The sequence below is a fragment of the Camelus ferus genome, chromosome X, assembly GCF_009834535.1.
Source record: "Camelus ferus isolate YT-003-E chromosome X, BCGSAC_Cfer_1.0, whole genome shotgun sequence".
NCBI lineage: Eukaryota > Metazoa > Chordata > Mammalia > Artiodactyla > Camelidae > Camelus > Camelus ferus.
The window spans coordinates 94,782,522-94,807,531 of NC_045732.1; the positions used below are offsets into that span (position 1 = coordinate 94,782,522).

Here is a 25,010-nt window from a genome sequence, read left to right on the forward strand (position 1 = left end):
CAAGTTATGATAAATGACTTCTCCAGGCTGAACACCTGAAGATCAATCCCTCAATTTAGAGAGAAAATAGAGTAGTTAATTTTATTCAGTATTCATAAAATAATTTTAAATTATTAATTTATTAGCATTCATAGAGGCCTAAAGTGATCCTTCATGCCAGATCCACTCAGCTTATCCCCAACTCATGATCCCCAACTACAGAGTGTTCCCTTAGCTGCTGAAAGCTCATCAGTGATCAGTTTAATCTCACTTCCCCACTGAAACTGGCTTTCAACTATTATGTTCCTAGGAAAATAGTGCTCCCTAGAGGGTCACTGAGAAATCATGCAGCACTTAGCCTTGATTGCCTCTTGGCTTAGATGTAAGCAAAACTGCATTTTGACTACCTTTTCATTCATATTACATGTACTTTCTTCCACTAAAAGGAAAGAAACAGGGCCTCCTTCTAGCTCAGAGACCCTTGGCTTCACCTATGAAAATTGACTGGTTTTCCAGTCTCCTCACTCTCTTACTTTTTTTAGTGTGTTGTAAAATCCACTAAAAAACAATTATAGAGGTATAATTGAAGTACAACAAACTACACATACTTTAAGTGTGCACTTTGATAAATTTTGGTATGCATACATATGTGAAACTATTGCCGCAGTCAAGGTAGCAGGTATTTAGATCATCCCAAAGGTTTTCTTGTGCCCCTTTGTTCTCCACTTTTCCCTTAGTCTCTTCCCCAGGCAACCACTGATCTACTGTCGCTATAGACTCGTTTGCATTTTATAGAACTTGATTTAAATGGAAGCATACAGTACATACACATTCTGTTGATCTTTTTTCACTCAGCATAATTATTTTGAGGCCCATGCATCTTGTTACATATCAATAGTTCAATCTTTTTTTTGGACTGAGTAGTATTCCATAGTGTGGACATACCACAGGTGATTTATCCTTTCAGCTATTCATGGACACTTGGGTTGTCTCTAATTTTTAGCTCTTATGAATTAAGCTTCTGAACAATCTTGTACAGATTTTTGTATGGACAGAACTTTTTATTTCTTCATTATAAATGTCCAAAGTGCATTGTTCTCCTGTTAAATATAGCTTTACCTTTTTAGGAAACTGCCAATTTCTTTTCCAAGGTGGTTGTACCATTTTTCTTTCTCACCAGCAGTGTATGTAGTTGCTCCACATCCTAGCCATCACTTGGTGTGATCAGAATTTTTTAGCCATTCTGGTAGGTCTGTAGTGGTAGCTCATTGTGGTTTTAGTTTGTACTTTCCTAATAACTAATGAGGTTGAGCATCTTTTCATTCATTTATTGGTCATTCCTATATCTTTTTTGTGCAGTATCTCTTCAAATCTTTTGCCCATTTTGAAAATTAGATTTCAACTGTTTATTAATCTGCTCAGATTTTGTTTCCTACTAGGCTGCAAAATCGGCTTTCCTTACACTAAACATTAAATACATGTTCATGGGGCCAACATACATCATTTACTTGGCAACATTTATGTCTGTTTACTCTTGAAATGTAGTTTCTCACAGTACCAGTTTATCCACTTAAATCTTAAATATTCTAAGATAGTACTTACATTTCTCTTGTGGCTAGTTTTTTGGTAAGAATAGATCTATAATAAATCCAACTGAATTTTTATCTTCTCTAGGGAATATGTAGTATTTTAGGTAACAAGGTTATATGTGCAAGGCTAAAAACATCCACTTATAGTGCCTTTTAAGTTCTTTATGGAAAATGCATCCTATGGGAATTTTGAACCCCACCAAGACGTTTGTCTATTTAAGGAAATAATTTACAGTGGTAACATTGATTTCAAGAAAAGGAAGCGAGGCATTTCAATGAATGTCACTTATTGTAAATAAGTGAAATTTTTGCTTTTCTTTCTTTCCTTATTTCTATTTTCCTTTTGTGCTTTACCATTAAAATAAAGAGCTACTGATAGCTTAATTGGATTGTTACTTTTCAAAATTTTATATTGGCAAGGAAGTATACTTTTATCTGACTTTATTTAGTTGGAGAATTTGGGGTTTAGTCTTTATATTCAAATCATAGTTCCAATAGAAATCTTATGTAATTTTTTGATTGTATTACACTACATTTCCTTAGAAGGGGACAAATCCATCTTCAAGTTTCTTTTTGAATGGGTTAAAATAATCTCTTTAACAAAGAGAGATTCTGCTTATATTCGTCAGGTTTTTTTTAACCTTTTCTATTATTTTATTATCTGGAATGACAAATTGGGTGTGCATTTATTTTTATTTGCTTATCCTGTTCCAATGAATGTCCTTATTATGACTCAGATATTCATATTAAAATATTTGGAAAGTCACATCTCATATGCCATTGTATGAGTGAAAATGAATGCAAGTCTGTGCTTTTGAAAGTAAATTTCCTAATTAGCACCTTGAAACCATTGCAAATAAATGGAGGGCACTTCACAGTAATTCTTTCTTGCTTGTGTCTCCAAAATAGAATTTGAGCTCCTGTTGCAAAATCATTGGGAATGCTACAGTAAGGTTACTCTCTCACTTCAGAACCCTTTTCCTGGCTCCCACTGACTTCAGAGAAATCTCTAGGGAAGAAGTTTTCAGAGTGTGGTCCCTGGACAAATAGCATAGGCCTTACCTGGGAACTTGTTACAAGTGCAGGTTCTCCGACAGTACTGCAGACCAGCTGAATCAGACAGTAAAACGGAGGGGTGGGGGGAGGAGCAGCAATCTGTGTTTTGACAAACCTTCCAGGTGATTCTGAAGCATGCTCAAGTTTGGGAACCAATGGTCTAGGGGGATGAAGGAAGTTGTGAACGCAGGCCTATATGAAATTCCTTCCCAACAGCTCCCAGCTGACAGGTTCATGACCAGGTTGCTGTAGCAACACTGCACAGCAGGATTGGATAATGAAACATTGTGAAATTAAGAGGCATGAATATTAACCGATCACAATATTCTAGATCACTAAGATTTATATTGGGCAAAATGGAATTTTACTTTTAGCCTTATGTCAAGGAGAGGCAGTTTCATAAGGTTTTATGTTTGATGAGTAGAAACCATGCCTATTTTTAAAAATCACTCCTTTGGAATTTAGGCAAATTTTGATAGAGAAATAGAATTACTCTTAAAGACATTCGTCACAGAAATCATAAGCAACATTCTCAGCAGAATGACGTATAACCCTGAAAGAATTAATTTATAATTGACTTCTAATACAATATAGTAGCTTTATTTGCCTACAATATCTGTTTCACGGAGCACGGTGTTGGGCACCTAATGGCTATTAAATAAGCATTAAGATTTGATTTGTTAAACCTTTGGCAATTACATGTCACAAAAAATAGCTATTTTAAGGAATGTATTCATATTCTGTACACTTCTTTCTAGTATGTGGTCGGTCTAAATTCTAGCACTTTCTGTATTCAAAGAATTAAATTCATTTAAGGGTTTGCCTTCTATTGATATGTGCTAAGGATTAGATGTACTCAGTTAAGCTTCCTCCTGGCCAAACGACATACCCTGTCTCTGATGTCCGTCTGAGAAAATCCTATATAGTGTATAACATCCCCGGATTACCTTATCTGAGTATTACATAGACATTTCAGATGATATGTCTTGGCATGTGGTCATTTTTCATTAACTTATTAGGGACTGTTAAAGCAATTTTTTCCTTTTTTGACACCTTGCCATAATTGAATGCAAAATTGACTGTAAGACTGAATAATGCCTGATATTCATGCAGTAAGTTGATTGGGGCTTCACTGGTGTCTAGGAGACACTATGGGTAGATGAGTGTTTTAGGAAAAAGGGCTGTCGCCATCTGACATGGGCTATGGACAAGAGACATCTACCCTCTGGAGTTCATTTTCCTAAACTTTAAACAGAGGGGATTCGTTACATCGTCTTTAAGATCCTAAACATTTTAGGATTCTAAGGCTTGAGGGAGTTGGGGGAAAAATCGAAACCATGAAGCACTGCTGAGGTGCAATATACAACTGAAACATTCCGATGTATTTCTTGAAGGAATGAATGAAACAGAATAATTAACATAAAGTCAGCCTCAGTCTCCTTTGGGGACAATGGGAAATAGTGATATTAAATACTCATAATTTTAGAGTTTAGGTTAATGTGTTTTAGGGAAAATGCTTTTGAAAAAGTATATTTAAACTTAATGTTTTTTCCTCAGAGTGTTCATGTTGAATTATTTATTCTTAACTCTAAGATGTATGAAATACTTAGAAAAGTCAATAATTTTAATATTTTAAGCATAGGTGTGCTCTACAGATCATATATATTCTTCCTAGAAGAGAAATATCTTTTAAAGGACAGCTCGCTACACTTTATACTCCTCTGCACTCACTTATTTCATTACATTTAGGGCAGCCTAAAATTGTAGCTATAAAGCTATTTTGGGCATGCTTTTTCCAGAACCTTGTAAGAATCAACAGTAGCATAATTTTAAGCTACAGAAGTGCAAAATAAGCACAGAATCCTAGTTACCATAAATAAAAAGGCCGGAATTCTAACTTTGCAAAAACATAAATACTAGCAGTAGGGGAGGGGGACAAAAGGACAAAAAAGTAGAATTTTATCAGGTATTTCTGTACGCTTCTAAACTTTTTCTCTGAACTTTGTTTCTTCTTAGAGATGGAATTTTGTGAACCTCCTCACACTCTGTGCTCTGGCTACCAGACAGACATGCACAATGTCTCTCGGCATGGCTACCAGCTAGAGATGGGGTCTGATGTGGACACGGAGACAGAAGGGGCTGCCTCGCCTGACCATGCACTAAGAATGTGGATAAGGGGCATGAAGTCAGAGCATAGCTCCTGTTTGTCCAGCCGGGCCAACTCTGCATTGTCCTTGACGGACACTGACCATGAAAGGAAGTCTGATGGGGAAAACGGTAATAGAACTGTCTATGCTATTTAAGTAAAACCCAGAGGGAATGCCGGGTTTTGCCTTTGATTTTTTTTCCCTCCCTGTGTCTGCCTGTCTTTTGTTTAGTATGCAGAGAGGAAACGCAGGTTAGCGGGGTACCCTGGACAAGGTATGTACCTGAGTATCTGGCAAATAGACACATTCATTTACAACAATAGACAAAATGCTTTTTATTTCTGGTGATTCCCCCAAGGGAAATAATCTGCTGTAGTCAGCAATATTGTGTGTGTCTTATTTATTACTCATCTTTTATTTTCATCTTTATTTTCCAGTACAATACTAGTGACATTTATTATAGAAGTACTCATTTCACGTATTTTGGCTTCATATCAATATGTGAACAGTGAGATGAACAATTGTGTAGCAAGCATATCCTGCATGTGCTTTCTATCTTGATTCAGATTGACCTGTCAAGTGTACAGACATGCAAATTAACCAGGTTAGACTGAAATGATTAAAAAAAAAAAAGGAGGTAAATTAAAATCAGCCAATTGCTAGACAATAAGTATCATTAAATTGTAATTATCCATTATTTACTTACAACTTTTAGAAGTGAAAAAGTTTTGTATTTTTGATTTGTTGGGAAGAGGTTAATTTATTTTACTTTCTGCTCTTCTGTCTCTACTAAAGGACAAAATCCTTTCATAAAAATCACATTAATGCTTATTAAACACGTTAATCTAATCTCTTCATCATTCTGTTTGTCTAAATTTCGTAGGTCCCAACACCATGACCACAAGGCCACCAGGCCTAACAGTGGCTAATTAGTATTTTCTCAGGTGCCAGAGAGGTAGCCAACAGCCTGGTACCTGCAGCTTTTTTCTATTTCATCCTCCTCTGCCTCTTTCAGCCCATAGGGGATACTGGCCACAAAGGTTTAATCAGGAATGACCATTTGCCAACGAGTTAGAATATCATTTCCTCAAAGATAGTCCAGTACACTTTGTAATATCACCAAATATCCTTGAGGGTCTTGATGTTTTCAGTTTATTTTCATGTATGTATGTATGTATGTATTGCTGACTTTGGCCAAGGGTGTAGAGGAGGTGAAGTATGGAAGTGAGAAGGGAACATATTTGATTTATGTCTTATATATTCATGTTAGTGAAAGAGCATTAAGATGGAAGTTATGAGAACTTGGACTGGTCCCTACAGCTTTCTGGGTTTCACCTGTTGAACAGGAAAGATAATGAATGATCAAATGTATATGAATTGTGATGATAGATGATCTCCTGTTTTTCCCAGACTTCCTTTTCTCCCTCATCTCACTCCTGACAAAGAGGTTCTAGTCAGTTCACTGGGTAGAAATATTAAAATAAAAGAAAAGCTTCCCCACGGGGCTCCACCATTCTACTCTTGCAAGACCCTACGTATGGGTTTTCGTTTGGGGTGATGAAACTATTCTGGAATTAGGTAGTGGTAATAGTTCCACAACTCTGTGAAAATACTAAAAGCCACTAAACTGTACACTTTAAGAGGGTGAACATTATGGTATGTGAATCATATTTCATTGAATCTGTTATTTAAAAAATACTGCTGGATGAAGGGTCAGGATTGAAGATTGAGTCTTTCCAGATGATTTGGACAAGGATTAATTAGTAAAAATGTTTGCTATTACAGGTTTTAAATTCTCTCCTGTTTGTTGTGACATGGAAGCTCAAGCTGGGTCTACTCAAGGTAAGTGTTTCCAAATATTTGATGACAAATTATTTTTACCTCACCCGATCCCTGACACCCACCACACAAAATGCAACCCTGCTCCTCTGACAAACAACACACAGGCCTGGTTAATTAACTTGTCAAAGACTAGTTTATTGGAAGCTTGTCGGTTTGCTTTCCTCTTGGAAAACTTCATGTGTGTATGTTGATGGTGAAGAGGAGGTGAGGGGGAGCTGGGGAGAAGTTCAAGACAGGACTGAAGGTAGGATAGGGAGACATTGATTTAGCATGGGGTAGAGATTGAAATCAGCTTGGGTTGGATTTGGCCTCATGACTTCCTACATTATCTACGATTTTTTGCACGACTCTAGCCATTAATTTAGTATTGTTCAGATACTGTCATAACTTTACAGTGCTGCCTATCAAATGGCCTTGGTCTTTCCTTCAGATCCTCTGACATGGCTTAAGAATCACATTATGCCCATGTCATCACGTTCAAATGAAGGAAATGTTCTTTATTGTTTTCTGTAGACCTGTATTTATAATGTGTCATTCCACAATGAGGGGACATTGGTGTCGTTTTACTTTTGCCTTCATTGTGCTCATTGGGTTTTGCCCCTTTGCGGAGGGATACTGAAAGCAATATTTATAAATGAGTTTGATGAAAATCTAATAACACTTTGCAGGAGGGGATCCTCCCGTCTGACCACAGGGTAGTGACTCAAAATTTGGAGGGAGCTGGGGGAAGGGGATCAGAGGGAAGATATATCAAAAGCAGCTTCATCAAAATGCATATTATCCTCCCCTCCCCCCACCATAAGAACTACTTACTATGATGAGCCACTATGCACCATGTCAATATGCAGTATCCCTTGGATGTGTGAGGAACTTTCAGGAAGATTTGAGGCTGTTCAGTTTCATTTCACCTTCAGTCTAATCAACCATCTACCTTGATCACGTAGCACTGTTTACTAAGACAGAGTTGGAATACTCAGGAGTGAAGGACATGCATCCATTCTTTTCTTTATAGGTTTATTTTCCTTATGGTTTATTTTCGAAACTGGATAGAGTACTACAAAACTGGGCTGGGCTGCCAAGGAAAATTTAGGATCCAGAATGCTAAAAACAAGTCCTTAACTGCAAGCCTCTTTTCACTCAGTGTGCACCTCCAAGAAGAATTCCAACTTTTGACAGGCAATAGAGCATACTGATGAAAAGTTTATACCATATAGCCAGGTCAGCTTAGACTTAAATCTCAGCTGTGTGACCTTGGGAGAGTTGTATATGGTTTCTGTGCCTGAATTTCATCATTTGTAAAACAAGGGTAGTATTGGTATCTACTTCTAAGATTTTGTGATGATTGAATAAATTAATGTATATAAAGGTTAAGAATAGTACTTGTAACATGTAAGTACAACATGAATGTTCACTTTTATTATTGATCAGCACTTCACAATTTTCAAACATACTTTTAATATCTTTATCTTATTTCATCCTCATGACCAATCTGTGGAATAGATTATTGTTATCAGCATTTTACATAGGAGGAACAGTAATTTAGAAACCAGTTAGCTAAATGCAATTGATTGTTTTCCAGGTAACCACTTTTTTCCTCCCGTGGATCATGTATGAATATAAGACATGAATTTGAACAACTTTTCTCTGCTCAGTTAGAGTTCTGCAACTCTTCCTCATACTAATCATTTCCAATAAGGAGTATACAGTTTAGAAGCATATTTATGACCAAGAGTAAGATTTCACCAATTTGGATTCCATAACTTTTCAGTCAGTGATAACCAGGCCTGGCCTGCCTTCAACATTTCCATAGATCCTCACAGAGGAAGTTTGAATTGAGATGAGAGTGTAAATGGTTTTTCTAAAAGACATGGTAATTTGAAGAAGTAAGTTATTTTCAATGAATTGATCTTCATGTTTGTGTGCATATGATGCTATTTATTTCCCGTTGATCTCATCCATTCATGAAAGCAGGCCTAGCAGGGAATCTGTTTCAGTAATTTGAGTTTGTATATACTATATTTGAAAAAAGTGAAACAGCTTAGAATTTTTAGGATTTATATGCATCACTACCTCAGACTGTCCTATATCCCTGTACCTCTGTTAGCGTCAGTGACATTTTATTTTGTTTCTGTCTTCCTATGCATTCTGACTTTTAGATTATTGATGAGGCAGTGAGCACAATATCGTGGATCATTTTAGGGTGATTTAAACTTCACTCTTGTAAATGTGGAAAAAAAGTGAAGATGGGGAAACTGTTATTTGGGTGCGATGTTCAAATGAGAAAGATTCTGAGATGTGATTTCAAAGACGCTTTGAATTCTGTTCATCCTAGGAGATTATGACTTGGGTTTTCTACTTCTATTTCCAAAACTGTGTCTGTGAGGACTTATTTCTTTCATTTAATTAATTGAGCAAGCCTTTCAAAATATTTATTTTTTTCTCATTTTCATAAACTCTAGTTGGTTACCCTTAATTGAAGTCTCCGATACGCTTTAACCCATGGAGAATTAAAATAAATCACCCTCAATTTCAGCACCGGAATAGACTGAGAAGTCTGAAGTACAGGAAAGGGAGAGCAGCAGGTAACAGAAGAGAATCTGGATTTCTTGACTTTCACAGTGTAGTCAGAGCACTATTGATGCTTAATCATCTATTGGAAAAATGCAGATTTACTCAAGGTAGCTTCATCTTGAGGCTCAGGAGGAGGACACTTTGATGTCAATCATAATGCTTTATTCACTTCACCTCTTTTATACTCCGATTTCACATTACTGCCACCATGACTATTCATTATAGGCTAATACTTGAGTTGTGTGCTTTCTATCTTCATAAAGGTTTTTAATAAGTACCAGCCAGGAAGCTACTTGGTTTATTCACTGGTTTTGCTTTACTACTTAGCCACTGGATCTGGAGCACAGAAGGCACTAAATAAATGAGAAATGTGCTTTGCTCCGAGGGGAAAAGTTGAACCTGAGAGATGGTATATTTTTGTAGATCTTCTCTAATAGAAATGCTCCAGTGGGTCAAGCCTCTGGTCATGTAACACACACTCTGCCTCTGACAGGTGATCCAGTGGGCGTTTCTTAGAAGGCTTTGGTAGTCCTACTTGAGCATTAACCTCTGTGATTAGGGTATTCCTCAGTAATTACATTTGACTCTACATTAGGCTGGAGGAAAAAAAACTATAGCAGTAGCTAAATTTGAATAATCAATTTCCAAGAATGTGTTTTTCACATATGGCTTAAGTGAAACATTTGGATTATAAAATGTAAATGAAATTGCTTAGCAAGAAGCTAAATAGAGGGAAATAGGTAGAGAAAAGCATTTGTAACCTTTCACTAATAAAGTATAAATTGCAAAGAAATTATTTTTGGCGATATTCTTGTTAATAATGATATTTCTGTGCAAGCAATATTTATGGAGCACCCACTCTTTGCCAGGCTCTGTATTGGAGATTGGGGATGTGTAAAAATGACCAGTATACCAGCTCCACCCTCAAGGAATTTACAGTCTAGTGGGTAAAATAGATGCTCTTTTAGTTAGGATTGTTTATTATTATTTATTATTTTTATTGCAGGTAACAGAAACCAACCTGAGCTAGCTTTAAAAAACCACAAATTTACAAAAAGGGCATGAGAATGCTTCATGGACCAGGGCAAGAGTGTGGCTAGACCACAAGAAGAGACTAGCTCAGAAGACTTGCCTGGACTTTGCCTCTTGCTTCTGAATCCATTTCCTTTAGTCCTGTCTCTTCAGATTGACTTTCTCTAAGTCTCCTTCCACAAGGCAGGCATAAAACCTCATACCGTTCCCCAGTTTATAGTTCTTCTGTTTAGGAAAGAAGTTGAGATTAACTGGATATTTTTCAATGCCATTTGTAAAATCCAATGAGACAAAATAATTTTCCCCACTTGAGTCAGATCTCTACCACTGGACCCATTAGCTCCAATCAGGTCAGCAATACAAATGTTGCTTTCTGGGAACCCACCCATTGGATTCTTAGAGCAGTTCTCAATGCAGGGCAGAGTGAAGTGGGCATATATACTCAAAAAGATCTACCAGAGATGATAAAGAGCTAATTTTAATACAATTCAGTTAGTGCCATGATAAAAATATGTACAGCTTGCTATCAGAACACAAGGGATATGAAACCGTTTGTTAAAGTAAAAATCATTATATTAACACATTCTAAATAAACCATATTCCCCATATAGCAAGCGATTAAGAACATGGACTATGGTATAAGATAGACCTAGGTTTGTGACTTGGTTCTGCCACTTACCTACTGTGTGTCCTTGGACAGGTAAGTAAAGCTCTCCAAGCCTCGGTTTCCTTGTCTGTCAAATGGAGACATTACCTATTTCAGTTTGGTGTGTGTGTGTGTGAAGATTAAAAGAGAAAATGGATATGTAGCACGTTACAGAGTGCTTGTTATATATTAAATGCCCAACAAATCTTAGTTGTGGTTGTTATCTGTCACACAACAAGAATTTATTATGCATCATGTATTGTGGAGTAGGTGCTACCGGATGAAATCTCTTTCATCAAGGATTAGCCAGACATTCATTGTGGCTTCTGAGACATCTGGTGTCCCAGGAAACTCTAGCCTAGCAGTGTTCAGCCTACTCTCTCGTCATTTGAAACTGGATAAAATTCCTTGCACTTGTCTTAATCTTACATCATTTTAATAGCCAACAATCTTGTTCTGTTAAGCATAGAAGACTGAGAGGAAATCCAATGAAGCACTTCAGACCTGGCTGCGTGTTAACTTTGTACTATTGTATTTCCTATTGTCATTGTAGTAGCCCCTTAAGATAGAACTGGGATTTCAACTACTCAGAAGCCCGTTTATTTCCGTGATTGTTGGGCAGCTGAGCTCCCTATGTGCTGTTCAGGAACTTTACAGGTAAGGGATTATCTGATACAATCCCATAATAGCCAAACAATCCATTAGCTCTACTCCCTATTGCTTCTGTACTGCATACCACCGAAACCTGGTAATATACCATGTGCTACCAATAAACACCGTACCACCATAGCCATGCATATGTCATTCTCAGACCCTGCATCGCTTCATTGGAACAGCAGGAGTGGTGAAACATAGCTAGCCTAACACCTGGATTTCTTGAATGACATGTAATAGTTATACCCAAATGAGGAGTTACTCCTTCTGATATTTGACCATGTGGGGCCATTCATGTGCATTTAATGGAAGGAATTTGTTTCTTTTACATTTCTTTCTTTTGCTTTTTTGTTTTCCCCTGATAGTGTAAGTTATACAGGACACTTCCACAGCAATGATAACAGTTCCTCAGGAACTATCTGAATGTCGAAGGAAGTGTGTGAAACAATACAATGACTTGGTAATAGCTTTGGCAGGAGCCCTACCATATAACTGACATCCTAATGGCTCTGTTGGACCCATTAGGCATGTATAAGACAGTGCAGTTGACTTTGTAATGGTTTCTTTGAAGATGTGACATGATCAGAGGAAGTGTGTAAGGCATTGGGATTGCTTTATGTGTGGGTGAGACACTTCTGTGATGACTGTGATACTCTTACAATTGAAAACAATTTTGATGATATTGAAATTTCAAGCCATTATAAAGTTAAGATATAACAAGCTCATATTTTCTTTTGTAGTAGGTAATTTTAACTACTATTTTTTTTAGTGTTAAAGTAATATCAGCTGATGGTTTAAAAATTAAAACAGTAAAAACAGGTTTAGAATAAAAAATCCTTCTTCTTTATGCTTCTATATAAAATATAGAAGTTGTAAGACTACAAAGGTTCCATCATGCATATGCAAGAAAATAAAAGTTATTAACTGGCAAACAAATCTTTTAAGTAATTTCATAACTTTTGGGAATATAAAGAGTCATATCACCAGGGCAAGAAATTATCAAGACACTCCTGAGAGGTAGCCAGTGTTAACAGTGTATCATGTGTCATTCCCCAAATGTTCTGTACATTGTCAGATGGGGTAACATACTATAAAAATACCAATAACTTTTTTCTAGTTAATGTTATGTCTTGGATATTTTCCCATATCTGTAGTATAGATCTACAAAGACAGTGCAGTTGACTTTGTAATGGCCTTATTCTTTTTAATAGCTCTGTAGTATTCTGTTTCTGTATATATCATTTTTTATTTAGTCAGTCCCCTGTACGGACAAGTGAGTTTCCAGTGCTTTGATATTAGAAACAGTACTGTACTTAACATCCTTGTAAACATCTTTTTGCATACCTGTTGGATAATTTCTTAGAAGTAGAAAGGATGGGACAAGGATATGTACATTTAACATTTTTATAGATATTACCAAATTTTGCCTTTAAACAACCATTTTATCTTCCTACTAATGTATATATTATTAGTGCATCTGTTTTCCCATATCCTTATCAACACTGGCAATGATGGAAGATTTCTCATACCCAATCTGCTAGATGAAATATAGTATCTTTTTGTGCTATTATTTTGCAGTGTACTAGTGAGTGAGCTTGGGCATCTTTTTGTATGTTAATGGACCATTTGCATTTCTCTTTTGTGAATTGTCTGTTTACATGTTTTACCCATTTTTTTATTCAAATTTTCATATTATTAATTTTCAAGAATATTTCATATGTAAGGGATGAAAAAAACCTCGGTCACATATTATGCATTTTTTCTAGTCTGTTATTTGCCTTTTGAAATAGGTTCATACGATGCATCTGTATTCGTACATATAGAGCTTTATATTTTTAAGTAGTTAAATTCAACCATCTATACTTTATGGAAATGATAGATAATAGATAGATAGGTAGATAGATGATAGATAGGTAGATAGAAGGTAAATATAGATATAATTGTTAACAGTATTATAATGTCCCCAATTCTAAAAGTAAACTACTTGAAAATTTATTTTGATTTTAGATTAGAATGTAAATATTTATGTACAAATAATATATCTAGATGGTAAACATTCATGTAGTATGCATCATGGATATATTTACATGAAAACAAACTTGAATGTAAAAGAAATTATGCTATAAATACAGTTTAAATCATGTAAACATTAAAGTAAATTAGAATTATTTAGGTTAGTCTTCATAATTGATATTGATATATTGTTTAATCTCTTTTTTTGTACATTAAATAGTGTAGAAGAAGCCAAAATGACTTAATGTGTTTGCAGAGTTAGATTATCAGTAGATTTTTTTTAAAAAGAAAACATAAGAAAAATAAGGCGGAACCTATATCACTAGAAATAAAATGATAATACTGTCATCTGAATTTGAAAATGATGCTTCAGTTGCCATACTTAGGACACATACTGTTGGTTGTTCTTTTCTGGGTTTGAGAATGGGTTTGTGTTAAAGCCACTTGTGTTTCCTTGCACTGCCCATCTCTTAACTATTGATGGGTATTCAAGAAATTGCTAGTCAGAGTTAATTCTTTTTTTGTTTGTGTGAAGGGGAATGCAGAGTAGCCCACAATTTTATATGTGGAATTGAAATTTTTTAATGTATTCTAGATTACATTTTAGATTAATAACTTTAGAGAAAAGAGAAATCACAATGGCTATTTCAGAAGCAAGTTGGCTATCCTTTGGTACTTTTTTTTATTGTAAAAGTAATATAGTAAAAGATTATTTAAAAAATTGAGAAATTACTGAAAAGTGGAAAAAGAAAACCTCAAGCAGCCCCTCAATAAAATATCAGTTACATTTTCCTGTGAATTAGCATCCCTTCTTTGTTTTCTATTCATCATGTCACTTTGTAAGGATACATGCAACCTGATATTTCACTTGAATTAAAACATAAGCATGTACCATGCTACCAAGTGTTAATTAAATACTATTTAAAATATATTAGCTAAGTAGATGTAATATAACTTAATTAACTATATCCTATTTTTGAATATTAACATTTCTATAATATTTCACTAGTATAAAAATGCTACAGTTGACACTTTTATGGTCAAAGTATTCGTTTGTTTCTGATTTCTTCCTTGTAATAGATTTTTACAAATAAAATTACAGGGCTCAATAATGTTTACATTAAGCCTCAAGAGAGCTATTAATAAATTATTTCTGAATACATACTCCCCCATTAGCAAAGTATGAGAAGTGACCATTTCCTTCATTAGTACTAGATAACTTACTTTAAACCTTTTTTTGCTAATTTTTCAATGAAATGTAAAAAAACATAAATATGTTTAAAATTACATGCCATTTATTGATTTTAGAATTGAACCTTTTATAATCTGCTGTTTTTTGAATGACATGTCCTCATTTGTTAATTGAATTGACTTTTTAAAAATATGTATTATAAAAATCTAGAACTAATGAATAAATCTAGGAGCCAGTTCTGGGGTGGGGGCAATAAAATAATAAAACAATCTAGAAAAGGGGAGAAGATAATAAATAAGCATGTCAAAATAACTATAGATAAAGAGGAAATTGAATGATTCATAAGAGAGTACTTTGTGCACCTCTTTTAAGATATACTTGAAAACCTGGGTGGAACAGATGATTTCATAGGAAAAATATGAATGACCAAAACTAGTCTGAGAAGATAGAGGAAAATTGAAAATTTCTCATTTATATAATAGAAATAAAATTACAAAGAACCACTCAAACTAAAAAAGGTAGCTGAAGCACAGTCTCATATGCAAAATTTGCCAGAACTTTAAGGAACACATACATCATTTTAACGCTACTTGAAAGGTTTCAGAGCATAACAAAAATGAAAGGTTCCAAATCTTTTTAAAAATTTTTTGAAAGTAAGAAAGGCATTGAGATCTAAAGCAGGAAAATAAATCACAAAATAAATCTACAAATCAATTGTACTTGTGAATATTGATGCAAAATTCTTAAATAAACAAAGTTCAGCAGTATAGTAAAAGAATAATACACTACAACTAAGTGCAGTTCATACTAGGGAATGCAAGGGTAGTTCAATATTAAGAACTCTGTTACTCTAATTTACTATATGAATAGACAAATAGTCAAAACCCTATGAAAAGTTACGTAGATGCCAAAAGGCATTTGATAATACCCAACATTGTATCAAAGAAACACAATTTTTACTCTCTGCTAGATACTGTTCTAAGTATTTTACAGGTAGTAATGAGTTTAATTCTCACACTCACTCTATGACTTAGGTACTAGTAATATCCCCATTTAGAAATGTGGAAACTGAGGCATAAATAGGATAGGTAAAGTTATGTAGCTAGTAAGTGGCAAAGCCAGGATTTAAACCCAGGCAATCTGATTCCAAACCCTTGTGTTTATCCACTATACTGTACTACCACTCATTAATTTTTGATAAAGGTTCTTTATAAAAATATATATAATATATATAATTCCTTATAAAACCACAAAATCCAGTTTTATTCTAAGTGACAAAGCACTAAAAGGATTTCTATTAGAATCAAGAACAAAACAAGGATGTCCACTTTCACCATGTGAAGGTAATAGCTGTCGCCATTTAAAAACCATTTGTTGGTTATATAATTATATATCTAAAAAAAATCTAAGAAAACCAAACAATAATTAATACAAATGGTAAATATTCAGTAAACTAATTTGGGATGCCAAATTAATAGTTTTCTTCCATACTAACCACAGACAATTAGAAAATGTAGTTGAATAAATTATTACTTTTATAATAGCAACAGTGACAACCAAAATGGCTATGAATAAACTGGCAAAAACAGCAAGACACACACTCACACATACACACACACAAAACAATGCTATTGAGGAACATACAAGAAAACATAAATAAATGGAAAGCCTTACCCTGTTCCTGGATAAGTATCATTAAACTCTCCCTAAATTAATCTATAATTTTAACATGCTTCCAATAACTATCAATTAGCCATTTGACTTACTGGCTGTAATGTTCAAATGGGAAAAAAAGAAAACATGCAAGAACGCCTAGAAAATATTTGGAAAATACATTATGTTGTGATAGTAAGTTTGCCAGATAGTAAAATATATTGAAGTTCATTTTAGTTAAATTAATGTAATGTTAGTATATGAATAAAGAGTTAGAATGAAAGAGGAAGCCTGGAAATGGAGCCAAATGCAAATAGGAATATAGTATATGATAATGATAGCATTTCAGATCAATACGGAAAACATGAATTGCTTTAAAAAGGTGTTGACATAATTAGGCAGCCTTCTAGAGAACAATAAAATTGTTTCTGTACCTCACTCTCTACACCAAAATAAATTCTCGATTAATCAAATTTTAAATGTGAAAGTAAGTACTATAAGGAAAGACAGGAGAATTTTGTCCTAGAAAAGCTTTTCTAGATATAGCAAAAAAAAAAAAAAAAAAAGCCATAAACAAAAATGTTATCATGCTATATTTGTTATCATCCAAAGATAAAAGGTTAATTTCCTCTTATGTAAAGAGTACTTATAGTCAATAAGAAACAATGTCTCAACAATACGATGGGAAAAGTGGCTATAGGCCATACAAAAGGAAATGGGGATTATTTATGATCATATGAAAAGTGTTAACCTCACTCCTAAGAGAAATGCATAATAGAACTATAAGTTATTATTTATCATTGATCACACTGGCAATAATAAAAATTTGATAATATACTTTATTGACAAACGTGTATGAAACATTGATTTTAGGAGTACAAATAGATACAGTCTCTATGAAAGAAAATTTGGCAGTATCTAGCAAAACATATCCTACTTTGACTCAGCAATTTCATTTCTCAGAATTTATCATACAGATATTCAGTGGGTATGCAGTGATATGTATGAGGATGTTCTTAGTAGCATTATTTGAAATATCAAAAAATTGGGGATAGCAATCAAAATGTTCATCAGTAGGAGGCTACTTGTGTAATTTATGGTACAGTCCTGCAATAGAATACTCTACTCTTCAGCCTTACGGAGAAGGAACAAACATGGTAGGAGGAGAAGTGGAATGGTTCAGGGGGAGCTGCACAGGGGAATTTCAACTCTATTGACATTATATTTGCTTCATATTTATTTATAATATTTTATTTCTTAAACTAGGTAGTAGGGGTACATGAATATTTACAATGTTATTCTTCATATAGATGAATGTCTCAAGTATTTTTAATAAATTTAACACAAACAAATGAGACAACTTTATGTGTATTGAAGTAGAACAATCTTCAACATACATCATTAAACAAGAGTCACAGGATTTGAATCATTGCGTATAGAAGTGGCCTTTCTGTCTGTGACCCAGAGTAAGAAATACAATTTATATTGTGACCCAGTTCACAAGGAATCTATAAATAAAAATAAAAACTAGAAAAACATTTTTGTAAGACAATACCTACCCTTACTATGAACAGCACACTCTGGCATTTTCTATTCTGTCTTATTTCATGTCTTTCTAATGTTAATTGTGACCCAGTACATTTATTTTATAACCCACTATTAGGTCAAAACCTGCAGTTTAAAGAACATGATGTCCAGTTTTCTACATGTGATGTGTGACTTTTAATGGAGCTGCATGTATATATGCCTGTATATGCATAGAAGTTCTCTGGAAATATTCACAATAAACAGATAATTCTGAATGCATTTGTGGAAGGAGACTAGGTAACTGTGGGATAGGAACTGGAGGAAGATTTATTTTCCTCTGTGCCCTTTTGTACTTTTAGAACTTTGTACCATGTATTATTAAAATTTTTAATTTGACATAACTAGAAAGTAGATAAAATGAAAATGATATCACAGATGAATGAATCCAACTCATTTGCTTTCTAGAACTTTTTAAAATAACCAATAGTTAATTGATGCTTATAGGGCTCTTTACAATGTTTTAAAAGAATAAGAGTGTAGGATTATTAAATATTCGCTTTATGACAACCCCCAGATTTAGCTCTTGATTTATTTCTTTAACAGTTTGTGTGTGTGTGTGTGTGTGTGTTCCTTCTAAAATAAGGTGAGAAATAAATCTATTAGACCAAAGTAGTATTTTGCTCTTTACTATTAAGTCACCTGCTTATTTTAATTGTCATTATCAAATTAGAGTCCCTTATGTGGGAGAGACATACTCTTCTATTTACTTGAAAAAAACTATGTTTGGAGATCAAGTTTTTGTCTTACAGACAAAGCAAGAAAGTCATGGAAGTATTGTTAGACAGTGGACCAGCAGTTTTATGTTTCAAAATTGTCTGCCAAAATTAGCAAAATTTTGTTTTAAAGCAAATTAGTTTTAAAGCAAAAAGACAGCTGCAAATTTCTAATCTTTCATGTAATATATATGCCATGCTATTTTCCTTTGAAGCCAAAAACATGTATTTGTCATTTAACAGTGTCAGCATTGTACACATAATTGTGTTTCCATGAACAAATGACTATTATGCTAAGTGGTTGACTTTAAATAGCATTTCTTTATTCTCCAAAATCCGTATTTTTAACTTTTTGTTTTCAGTTATATGACTGCTATCATCTGGAAGTTTATGCTTCTGTAATTTTTATTTATTTTGATGCTTGTAAGTGCAAAATTAGCTTTTTTTGCAATAACCTATCTTTTATTTTCATTGTTCCTTGGCAAGTTTATATTTGCTGAAATAATCCTGCAGCTAGAGAAACTGTTTGGCCTGTACAAGTCTTCTGTGAAAAGGTTTTATAATTTTACTATGAGAAAATTGGCAGCCTTGTGAAATAATCCAAAAATTTCCCTTCTATAACATTTTTAATAAACCTTGGGTTACCTCTGCTAAACAAGGACCACTAAAAAAAAAAAAAAAAAAAAAGTCTAAAACTAAGAGAGTATCTCATTCCCTGAAAAATCTGTGAGTTCTCTGTGCTTTCTTCACATGGCTTCTGGATTACCATTACCACACTCATAGTTTTCCTCTTATCTCAGTAGTCACTTCTCTATTTTATTTGCTGATTCTTCCTCTTCTCTCTGACCTTTTTAATATTGAAGTGTCCCAGTGCTCAGTCTTTGTCCTAGAGTCTTCTCCATTTATACTCACTTACTGATCTCAGATGGTCTTGATGCTTGAAACGTCTTGTAATATATGGATGAGTACCAAATTCATATCTCAACCAAGAGCTCTCTTCCAACGCCCATTTTCAACTTACTTTGATAATTTCACCTGGATGTCTAATGGGTATCTTAAAATTCACTTGTCCAAAAACTGAAACTCCTAATCTTCTCTCTACCCGAAAATTGCTCCAGACTTGCCCATTTCAGTTGATGGAAACTCCAGCCTACCACTTGCTCAGGCTAAAACCCTTGGTATCATCCTGAAAGCTCGCTGTCATGCCTTACATCCACTCTGTCAGCAAACACTGTTCCTTTACTACCAACTCTGCTGCGACCACCCTTGTCCAAGCCACCATCATCTCTCACCTGGTTAATCCAGCAGCCCCCTGTCAGGTCTCCTTGCTTCCCAGAATGATCCTTTTACAATGTCTAGTCTACTTAAAATATTGCAATGGCTTCTCATTTCACTCAGAGTAAAATATTTATGGTGGTCTAAAATCCCCTCCCCGAACTAGCTCCCTGATACCTCTCTGACCTCAACTCCTTTCACATTTCCCATTATTAGTTCTGCTATCACCTTAATGGCATCTTTGGCAATTTCCAAAACAAACAAACAAAACAACAACAACAACAAATATGAGCACACTTCTGCCTTAGGGATTTTGCCCTAGCTGAGTGGTCTGCTTGGAATGCTCTTTCTCCAGATTTTGCATGTTTAATTCTCACATCTCCTCAAGTCTTTGTTCAGATGTCTCCTCAGTAAGGCTGACTCTGACCTGTATTATATAATGCTGTAACTTTCGCCCAACCCAAAACTGCCAGTGCCCTTTACCCTGCTCTTTTTTCCCCCATAGCGTGTATCACCTTCTATATAATTTACTTATGTACTATGATTGTTGTTTATTGTCTGTTTCCCACATCAGAATTGTAAGTTCCACAAGGGCTGGGATCCTACACTGTTTGGTTCACTGAAGCATTTAAAGCTTCTAGAATAGTTTTGAGCACTTAGTAAGTATTCAACAAATATTTTGAAGGAATAAATAAATATAGAAATGTAATTCTTGCTATGTATATTTTTGGCTGTATCTTTGCACAGAACTGAGTAACTGTTTTTGATTGATTTCAACTATTATTTCCTGCACAATTGATTTTTTTAGTACCTTGTCTATATGTGTAAACCAATTTGGTTTCTGAATGATTTGGTCAGTTAGCTCAATAAAGTCGGTAGTTTTTAAACCTCTATGTTAATAGTTGAATCAGTCAGACTTGTTTCCCAGAATTGTTTAGTTTCAGTTTGTGATAACTGCACTGGCTTTTATAGGTAAAATATTCAAACTAATTTGTGCGTGGAAAAACAGCTGCAATTGATATGCCAAATCAATGCATGTAGACATAACCATATTCAATGGCAATTAGACTACAAGTCAAATGAGTATTGTAGAACTTTATAGTCAGCATAGTTTAAGAAATAGCAAATACCAGTTGGTTGCATATCCATACATAAATAAATAAGCAAGCAAATACATGTATCTTTTTGATTGATTTATAAAAATAAGCAAGTCAATCAAAATTGTCAAATAGGTTGATTCTTTTAAGAAATTTATATGTTGCCTAAATTGACATGTTGTCTGACTGAACTGCCTGGTCATTCCAGTGGAAGCTATTGAAACTTCTGTATATGAAGATGCAACCATATTTTATCACATAACACATCAATTGATTTTTTTAAAAAAGCACTCCAATGAGAGTTGATCAATCAGTCAAAATTGAACTGTGAGTCTATAAGACAATCAAATCTAAATTAAAACCAGGGTAAGAAAGTATAAGATGTTAAAGTGAGATTTTACTAATCCCAAGTCATGTCAGAGTTGAGGAAACGTGTGTAAAAGTTGAAAAAAGGAGTGGGAAATGAAATTTCAACATTTCAGCCTCAAGAGAGTCGTGAACCCATCAACTCATGACATTTTCACCAGTTCTCCCATACTTACTGGTGTCAAAACAATGCCACAGCTGATATTGAGGTACCTCAGGAAGGAAAAACAAAAGGAAACAGACAACAGTAGTCCCATGGATGAAGTATTTGATATACATTTGTTTACTTGCCCACAACATACGTGCACAAATTATTTTAAGCTTTAGATGCTTTCACTTCAGTCCCAGATGTATAGGATACCTTCTATTAATTTGTATAGCTTGCACAGGGAACAGTAAGAATTTGAAAAGTAATTTTATCTTTTCCCTCAAGTGTAGTTTTGTCCCTAAGCTCTGTCATTTGTACATCAAACTAATGCTGCCATTTTTATCAGCTTCAGCCACAAGAAGGTTTATCAAGATGTTTCTGTTTTACTTCTTGTTTCTAAGCAGCTGCCTAGAACTAGAGTCACGAGTCTGCTAAATTGGGCAGTCATTTGGAACTTGTTTTTTTTTTTATTACGTTCTCCTAAGAACTACAGTTTTATGAAAAGAAATTAGCCCAAGGTAAATCTCTGCAGAAAAGTGGTTTTCTCTGATAATAGTTTGCCTCCAACAAATAGGTTGGTCTTTACCCACAAGAACTAAAAAGAATAATTTGGACATATTTTCTTGTACCTTATACCTTGGACCTGTGAGACGTAAAATAAAGAAATATCTTGCTTTCCAACAAGTTAGGTTTCAGTTGTTCCAGATTGAATTAGTGTAAATAAAATAGAAAGAAGAGCCCTAGCAAATCAATACTGCATTGGTAGTAAACTGGAAAATACTGACAAATTATCCTTTTAGGCCTTAGCGAGGTTTAATCTAAACATCGTTTTCTCCTGACAGTGTGAGAGAGAAGAGGGTAATTTATTACCCAGTCCTGATATGGATGAGAAAAGACTGCTGTTTCTTCGTCACTGTTCTGGCTCTTTCCCTCTCCATGCCAGTTCCATTTTTGTTTTGCTCTAGAAAATCATTCTCCAATAATATGTTTATAGGTCTTGTAACTTTAATGCATAGCAACTGCCGCCTTATCACGGTGCATTTGAGTACTTGCTAGCTTGTTTAAGAATGTAGGTTTTTAAGCGCTCTGTTGAAACTCAGGTGTCTCTTAGTACCGGCGTGAAGCATGTTCCTAAAGTGTTCACTGTATGCAAATCATTTCATAGTTTTACCTACTGGGTGGAATCAGTATACAAACTAATCTTTTAGAAAATCTGGTCACATTATAATGCAAGTAATTACCCTATTCCCAAATTGATGATTTTCATAACTTGGGCTTTTTGCTAGCTGGGTTTATTTAAGGTGGGCTCCATTTTTAGTGCAATTAAGACTTACTACTTACTTAAATTACTAGTCATTTACAGGAAAGGGGAAATATATGTTTGTTGAAGGAAAAATATTTAGTCTTTTTTTTTCAGATTTCTTATGATTTTAATTGTTTCATCGTATAACCCCTTCTATGTGATAGGTGTGAAGTTCAAATATGTGAAATGTGTGGCAAAAAAATTAGGTCAGCAGTTTGTTCATCTTTTCCTGTTAAATAAATTAGTTATGTTAAATGTCACATTTTCTAACATGGATATGATAAAATAACATTTTTAATTAACACAAGAGGGATATGGACATAAAAAAACCAAGCACTTGCTCCAGGCAAGATCATTCCTCAAGATACTGCATTATGAACAATCTTTAAATTACTGGTTATATTTATCCTATGTATTTTGCAAAACTTAAAGTCTTATTATATGAATGGTGCACATTGACAGTTATTATTAGAATAATAAAGAAATCAACCTCAAACTTATTACACATTTTGGGGGATAGTATATATATTAAGTAGTAATCAATGTTTTCCTATGTAATGCACCCAATACCAAACTGAAGCCTTAATATGTTTAATTGCTCAATCTAGACATTAGAAATATATACATTCTCAGGTACCTCTAGCCAAAAGATTAAAAAATTAAGTTGGAAATGGTGGACATATTTACAAAAGGAGGAATTTTAGTAAGAAACTCAGTTAAACTTAGTTTTATTTGTTCAGAAGGGAAATAAATTTCTTCTAGAAAACATTTTCTGAAAGGGAAAAATGTATTATGGATATATGATTTGACTGTTAAATATAAATTTTGCAATTTTAATCTACTATAGACCAAGCCATTGTGACAAGATTTCCCTATCTAATTAGCAGCATGCATCATATGCCAGTGAGTTGAAAAGAATCAATTTGATGCCTTAAATATAATTAACTGCAATGTATGAATTTGCTTTACTTCAGCTATTGTATGAAAAATTATTACATTTTGTGAGACTTTTTAAGTTATTAAACATCTTAAAATCCCCTTTGGGAGCAAGGCATTCTTATAGGAGAGATATAGGGAAGTGCTGGGGGAGAGATAAGGATTAAAAACAAATGCCACAGGCTTTCTACTTAGCAGCTTGCTTACTTAGACCTAGTGGTTTTGATAAAAAGTAATTCTGATGGCTTTATTAGCTTGTCTCTATACAACTGGGCCAACTGACCAGAATAAGATAAATATTTTTTCCCAATTGTCAAGACAGCCTATCACGATGGGTTTGATTGGATCACTGCAAGGTCGATCTAATTCACTAGTTAAGATTTCTGAAATAAACCACACTTGGAGGAGCTCAAATGCAAGTTACTAGGTGAGTGCCGCATGGTGGGACAGTTCTGTAAGAGCAAACTCATCAAATGATTTCTGCGAGTCATTATTTATGTCCAGAATTGATTCAGTGAGTAAAGTCATTTGAAAGGTCTGGAAGATATAAGTAGAATAAAATGCTTTTTACAATTTAAAGTGAAAACATGTGTTAGCATTTATTAAAGTCTGTTTCAACACTAAAATTTATTTATTCAACAAGCATTTGTCAAGCACCTACCATGTACAAAGGACTGGGGACCCAGAAATAAATAATTAGATTTTTTCTGACCTTGAGTAGTTCATAATCAGCTGGCGGGGTGGAGTAGACAAACAAATAACTATGGTGTGATACAGTAATTTTTATAATAAAGAGATACGCAAAGTGCATGCAATGAAAGCATGGAGAATAAAATAACAAACTGGGGCAATCTGGAAAGGCTTCACATAGAAGGTGATATTTGAAGTGTGAATACGAATTTACCAGGCAGAAAAGGAAGGACATTTCAGGCAGAGTAAACAGAATATGCTTAATCACAGAGTCATTAAAAAACATGGCATATTTTATAAATTGCAAGAAATTAAGTCTGGCTAAATGATAGCAGGCTAACAGAGACAGATAAAATATAATACTTCAAGATAATTTCAGGCCAGTTTGCAAGGAGCTCCTATGCTCCACATTTTTCTCCTGAAAATGTGGAGCCCCACCAATCTATCTGTTAATGTGATAAGATGTGTACTTTAGAAAGACAACTGTTATGGCATTGCAGAATATTGATTGGAATCCATTC

At 34.4% G+C, this 25,010-nt stretch overlaps 1 protein-coding gene across 1 annotated transcript in view; it reads left to right on the top strand.

Moving 5' to 3' along the window:
• Positions 1 to 25,010, top strand: part of TENM1 (teneurin transmembrane protein 1) — a 631,171-nt gene that overhangs the window by 212,989 nt on the left and 393,172 nt on the right. Inside the window, exons 4-5 of the mRNA XM_032474729.1 lie at positions 4,641 to 4,901; positions 6,557 to 6,613. Of these exons, the coding sequence (XP_032330620.1) occupies positions 4,641 to 4,901; positions 6,557 to 6,613 (318 nt within the window). The remainder of the gene's footprint in view (positions 1 to 4,640; positions 4,902 to 6,556; positions 6,614 to 25,010) is intronic.